At 40.4% G+C, this 6,785-nt stretch overlaps 1 protein-coding gene across 1 annotated transcript; it reads right to left on the bottom strand.

Annotated features, from left to right (window-relative positions):
- Positions 1–2,027: 2,027 nt before the first annotated feature.
- Positions 2,028–3,430, bottom strand: LOC116935620. Its single transcript, XM_032942894.2, has one exon. It carries the CDS (start codon positions 3,428–3,430, stop codon positions 2,183–2,185), a length of 1,248 nt encoding a protein of 415 aa, XP_032798785.2. The 3' UTR covers positions 2,028–2,182.
- Between the last annotated feature and the right edge of the window lie 3,355 nt (positions 3,431–6,785).

Genomic DNA, 6,785 nt, shown 5'->3' with positions numbered 1-6,785 from the left:
AATTATTATTATTTATTTCTCTTTTTTTTTGTTTTTTTGTTTTTTTTTATTTTACACTGTTTATGTTCATTTTTGTTTTGTTCTGAATATATTTTTTTTCATTGATGTTTATCGATGTATACGTTTTTCTTATTATATTTTTTTCTTAACCCTCTCTCCCTTATGTATGTTTTTTTTTGATCAAATACAATTTTGAATAAAACAGTTTTGTGTTCATTATTATTGTGTAAATGGACAATCATTCGGAGGCTGGTTGAAGATGCGTCGAAGGAAGCATCGCATTACAACAAGTGCGTAGGCAAAGACAGGTCACCATTTTGATAAGTGTCTTTTCTTTGTTTGTAAAGTGAAAGATAAGTGAAAAGAAGAAAGGAAAAGAAGTGAAAGAAGAATATAGGAGGCGGAATAGGAGAAGAATTCGGGACTAAAGGATTGCTACGGTAATGCTAATATAATTTCCTTATTACTTTATGCGTATTAGTACTTTTACTTGTAGTTTAAAACTCGACCGCTAGATGACGTTGTTCTAGTATACCTTTTGACCGCTAGATGGCATGAGAATATCAATTCTTGAAATAAATAAGTCTAACTTAGAAAATAAGAACTTATTGACTAAAAATGACAAAGAACTTGATGGACTTAGTTAAGTAAGGTTTTAATTTATCTAACGGGGAGGTTTTTTTTTTACGATAAGTAAAAAGTTAGTTTGTCAGAGATGGAAAGACATGCTTGAATATACACATAGCTTGTATCCCTTGCATGGATAATTGGTTAGCAAGCTTGTCACGGGTAAGCGTTAGCAATCCCGGGGGAAGCTTGTAAAAGGGAACAAATGTGCGTCGGCTTCCTTATACGGAAGGTGGGTCACGATGTTAAAGTCGTGGCCTTTCCACCCCCTTCTTGTATATTGAGGCCTCGTGCTCTTCTCAGTATTCAATTCGTTGGCCGTGTAGCTCTTGAGGTGGCAAGAGTTGGTCTTCGGAATTAACTACTGGCGATGGAGATTTGTTCCTTTCGTCCTGGGGAGAGTCTAGCGCTGGACTCAATCCATGTGCGAACGGCTTTTGCATTTTTAAAATTTTTAAAGTAATATTTCCGCAATGTAATTATATACTTAATTCCAATTCTAATCCAATTAAAAAAATTACCATATTATCATATATTTTATTTATTATAGAAACATATAAAAATTATATGTTTTTAAAAAACCTAACCTATTTTTGAGACTATTTGAACTAATGTTTGACTTAAACTGATTGTTTGGATTGTATCTTTTTTTGTCTACTTTATGTATATATTTTTCTTTCTATTCCTATTCTTCTTATCTCATATGTTTTTTCTTTCTTTTTTGTAAAATTAGGGTAATAACGCGAATTCGGACACCGTTTTGGCTAAGGGGCTTCCTTATGGGAAATGTGTGTATGGCCGATCTGCTAATTCCGGACCAATTTTCTAATTCACCGGACATTTTTGCTAATTTTGGACAGAAATATTTTAAAAACTAATTGATTCATTCGATTCAATTTCTTATTCTTAATCGAATTGCTTAAGACATTAAAGGGAGTGCAATGAGAAAAAAACGAGATATTAATGATTAAAATAATCATAACAATGATCTGTCAAAACGAAATGTCGTCTGCCCAAACCCAAATTACACTAGATTGTAACTCTTCCAAAACACATAATTCTATGTAATTAATACAATAATTAATTTATCTCAATAAGTAGCCAATAGTTTAACAATTAACAGACATAAATTTAAAAATTTTCAAGTGGTGAAAATTTCAAGAAAATTGCGTTTAAACTACGGCAAGTTTGGCTTAATGTCCGATATTACAAATCATAAAAAGGCCTCCTAAATTTAAATTCCATCGACCATTATTGATATTACTACATTCGTTAGGATGGCCTCTGTTAAACTGTTGAAATCGTAATGTTTAAAGTCTTGGTATATTTATAAAATGAGTGATTGCGTTTCTCCTTTTTCACCTAAGCCACCGTGTTTTTTTGGTTTTTTTTTACTTCTAGGTGCCACTGGCCATGGCTGGTTGCCACTGGTTACAGTTTACGGGCCGCCTGTTGAGGGGCCCTAACACACCGTGGCGTCTTTGTTTATTACAGTTTGCATAATTTTTACAGAATTGGGGGATGGGGGGAGTATTTCAGTGGTAAGAAGTAAGTGTTAAATTCGTTCGATGATCTTGGTGTTTGTAATGAATTTAATGAGTGTTTTTGTGATTTTTTCCTGAGTGTGTTTAGGGATGCTGAAGTTGATACCGGTAAGGGTTGGTACGTCTAGGGGAAGCTTAAGTACTTCGATCGCGTCCTTTAGTTCCCGTCTTGCTGCGGAGTAGTGTGGACATTGTAAAAGGACGTGTGCTGTATTTTCTTTTTCTGGGCATCCGTGCATGCATTCTGGTTGTATATCCATATCCCACTTGCTGATTGTGCCGTTGAGTTTGTTGTGCCCGCTTCGTAACCTTAACAATGCAGATTGTATGGCTCGGTTTGTGTGAGTATGCCAGCTATAGATCCCCATCCGTATCCTATTCGTTACTGCTACGTTTGTGGAATTTCTTTTTGTTTTTTCAAATACCATCTTGTCATGGTTGTTTTTTATTTTCGTGAGGATTTCTGCTGTGTTTGGTGTGTGTGTCATCGTCTTGCCGTCGTCTGCATTTCTTCGTGAGTTTGCGAGCTGGTCGGCAATTTCATTTCCTTTAATCCCGGCATGACTTGGTAACCAGAAGAAGTTTATCTTTGTCCCTGCTGATCTAAAGTTGCATATTTGTTGGATTATTCCAGGGATGTGGGTGCTTGATGCCCATTTGAAGTGAGTTATTGCTTGTATTGCAGCCATGGAGTCTGTGTAAATAGTTATCTCTTTCCAGTCTTGGGTGTAGGTAAGTGTTAGTGCTTGTTTGATGGCAGCTAGTTCTGCATTGAAGCTGTTAGTGAACTGTGTGAGTAACCATGATTCTTTTGTTTGGGTTTCAGGTATGTACACTGCACAGGTTGTCTTCTTTGAAGTCTTACATGTTGACCCGTCAGTGTATATGGCTAGATGGTCTTGATGCTCTTGGTTCTGGATTTCAAGGAATGTATTTGTGGCAAGAGTTGCATTATTCCTCGCTGTTCTCTTGGTTACAGGTAAGAAGTCTGTCTTTATATCAAATAGTTTCCATGGTGCCATTGGGTCTACGTAGGGTTGATGAGTTGGCTCCTGTAAGTGGAGGCAGAAGTCCCGGCCCATGTTGTTGAGGTGTAGTGAGGTGGCTGGTGTGCTTCTTGTTTTCCAGTTGGCTTTTTCCTTTGCTAGTTTGTACATTGTAGGGTATGCGGAGTTCCATGGCTTGCTTCTTAACTTTGTCAGGTATCTGGCAGCGAGCATGTCCCATCTGTCTCTGATGGATGTGATACCAGTTTCCATTTGGATTAATGGGATTGATGTAGATTTGAAGCAGCCTAGGATAGTGCGTAATATTTGATTTTGGGTTGTTTCCAGTTTGAGTAGTCTTGTTTTTGGTATTGTTGCGAGAATGAAGGATCCGTAGTCGATTTTACTGCGGATTAGGGCGACATAGATTCTTACTAGCAGTTTTAATTGTAGTGTTGATTTTCCGTGGGTGAGGGATTTTATTCAATTCGATCGACGGCATAGGCTTGCGTGGATGTAGTTAATGTGTGGATCCCAATTTAACTTTGAATCAAATATGACTCCCAAGAACTTGTAGTTGTTTTTTTCAGCAATGCGGATGTTGTTAAGTGTTAGGTTGAGTTCACTTTCATCTGTCTTTTTTCTCGTAAAGTTGACGGCTACGCACTTGGGGACTGAGAATGTTAGTTTCCATGTGTTGGCCCATTCTTCTATTTTTTGGAGGTATTGTTGGAGTATTCTTTCCGTCTCCCCTTTAGTGTCTGCGGTCGAGTGGATCTCGATGTCATCTGCGAAAAGTGATACCTCGCATCCTCTATTAGGCGGAGGGAAGTCGGCCATCATTAAGTTGAAGAGTAGTGGGCTGAGGACGCAGCCCTGGGGTACCCCTCTTTTGAGTTTTCTTTCCGTTGATAGGGTGTTGCTGACTTTAACCGCGATGGTTCTGTCGGTTAAGAAATTTTTGATCCACCTTAGGGCTGCTCCTGTAATCTTGCATTTAGTCAGTTTGTATAGGAGTCCCGTGATCCAGGTGTTGTCGTACGCCTTAGCTAAGTCTAAGAATACTGCTGTTGTCGTTCTGTTCATGTTAAATCCTTCATTGATTGCAGTTTCTAGACGTAGCAAGTTGTCGGTGGTGGTGCACCCATTTCTGAAACCTGTTTGGTACTTCGGTAATAATCCATTTTTCTCGATGTACCATTTTAATCTGTTGTTAATAATTCTTTCCATGGTTTTGCAGAGGCATGATGTTAAGGATATTGGCCTGTACGACTCCGGTTGGTTCGGCGGCTTGTTTGGCTTCGGGATGGGTACCACGGAGGCATTTTTCCAGTCTGGGGGTAGGTATCCAGTGGTAAGTGATATATTTAAGAGCTCTAATAGTGTTTTCTTGTTCTTATCACTGAGGTTCTTTAGCATTTCATTGTGGACTCTGTCTCTTCCCATGGCCTTGTTAGGTAGTCCTGTGAGGCTTATGTTGAGCTCAATTATTGAGATGGGCGTGTTGAGCGGATGCATTTGGTTGTTGTCAATGGCATCTTGTATCTTCTGCCCATAAGTTTAGTACGGTCGTCCTTCTTTTCCTCTCTTTCGATCGGACAGAATTCGTCTAGAAATACTGAAACCTTTTCCACCGGATCACTCGTTGGTACCCCATTAGACATGGACAAGGGTGTGTTGACGTGGGGGTTTGATGGTCGGTTCATCATTTGTTTTGTAAAGTGCCAGAAGGCAGATGTATTCTTATCCATTGATAAGATGTGGTTACTCCAAGAGAGGTTCTTTGCTGTTAGTACGGTTCTTTTTTTAACCGCTTCCAGTCTGTTGAGTATTGTTTTGTCTGATGGGAGTAGGGTGGTTCGCCATATCTTATATGCTTGTCTGGCTTCTTTTGTCACTTTCTTACATAGGGGGGTCCACCATGGTTTGCTAGATTCTTTTTCTGTAGTTGCGGGGGGGAAATGTTTGGATGTTGCAGCCATTAAGGGTTCGTAGAAACTGTTGTAGGCCTGCTGGGGGAACTTGATGTTGTTATGGTTTCTGGTGTAACGGTACTCTCTATATCTTGATTCCAGTCGTCCCATTTACGTATGTTGAATTTCCAGTGTTCGTTTTGTATGGTAAGGGGGGAGGAGTTGATGTGTAATTGGATGATCACAGGGAGGTGGTCGCTTCCCCAGTATGGTCCGGTTTTTACGTCGATTAGGTTTGTGAGATTTGGAGAGCTGAGTGTTAGATCTATAGTGGAGCTGTGGTTTCCGTTTGGGTTTGGTCTGGTTCCTAGGTTCCGTGGCGTGTTAAGGGTCAGTCTGTCGTCATTTAGAAGTAAGTCTGCAACGTCCATACCGCATCTGTTTTGTTGATGGTTGACTTCCCACACATCAGAGTGCGCATTTAGGTCTCCTGCTATTACAAAGCTGTTGCTTGAACAGTTTAAGATGTCTGACAACTCTTGGTGGATGCTTCTATTGCCGTCAGGGCAGTATAGCGATACTATATTTATTAATTTGTTGTTCTTTAATTTGATGGAGATTCCTACTGCTTCCAGGTTAACCGCTTGGGGGAGAGTCATCGGTGTGGCTTGAAGATTCTTCTTTACTAGGATAGCGACGCCTCCGCCGTGGGTGATCCGATTTGCGTAGAAGGTGTTATAAGCACTAAATCTCGGTATGTATTCATCTCTCCAAAAGGTTTCACTAATCAATACAATATGTGGGTTGGATGTTCTTATGTTGAATTTAAATTCTTGCAGTTTTGATTTGTAGAGGCTTCGAGCGTTCCATTGGATGATTTTAAGTGGCCTGGTCATTTTCGGTTCCTTTCCTCAGAGTAGTTACTTGCTGTTTTGTTAGGGGGTTTGACTGGTGGGCGGATGCCTTGGAGCAGGGATGCTATTGCTGCTAGTTGAGCATTGTTGGAGTCGAATCCTGACGTCATGTCCACCTTGATTTTATCTAGCGCCTGCGGCAGATTAGTGAGTGGGGCAATCTTTTCTTGAATGTCATCCACTGTCGCTTCTAGCGCATCAATTCTTGCCGTAGTTGTTGGCTGGTGTAGCGTAATAATTTCAATTTGGGTTTTGAGTTGGGAGATTTGTTGACGAAGGTCGTCAATATCGTCATTATTGTTGGTGGGCGGGTAGATTTTTGGTAGTTGTGGTGGATTAGGGAAGTTCTGGTTGCTTAATATTTTGCCGGCTTCTGCGATTGGGATTTTGTTCTCGTATGCAAATTTAATAACTTGTTGTCTGTGGCTGTATCTTGGGCAATCCGAGGTTCCAGCTGCATGTCCGGGTTTTGAGCAGGTGGGGCATTTTAGCGGGTTTTGACAGCCATTAGTTAGGGGGTGGTGTTGTGAGCATTGTTTGCATGAAGGTGTAGCTTTGCATGTTTCCTCCGGGTGGCCAAAGATCCAGCATTTGCGGCACAGTGCCGGTCTCGGTATAAATTGTCTGACAGGGAATATTTCATGTGCCATAATGACTTCATGCGGTAAGTATGGTGTGCTGAAAGAGAGCGTGACAGTTTTCAGGGGTTGTCTACTGCCATCTGACGCTATGTAAGAGAATCTCTGGACCTTCGTGACTCCTTGGTCGACTAGGAGGCTAAGTAGGTCTTCTTCTGAATCT

This window comes from Daphnia magna, linkage group LG4, assembly GCF_020631705.1.
Source record: "Daphnia magna isolate NIES linkage group LG4, ASM2063170v1.1, whole genome shotgun sequence".
Taxonomy (NCBI): domain Eukaryota; kingdom Metazoa; phylum Arthropoda; class Branchiopoda; order Diplostraca; family Daphniidae; genus Daphnia; species Daphnia magna.
The sequence above is the reverse complement of the archived record's forward strand: the minus strand, read 5'-3'. Positions and strand labels throughout refer to the sequence as shown.

Excerpts from the sequence above, each read along its gene's own strand:
- LOC116935620 (XM_032942894.2), bottom strand. The coding sequence starts at position 3,430 with ATGGAAACTGGTATCACATCCATCAGAGACAGATGGGACATGCTCGCT.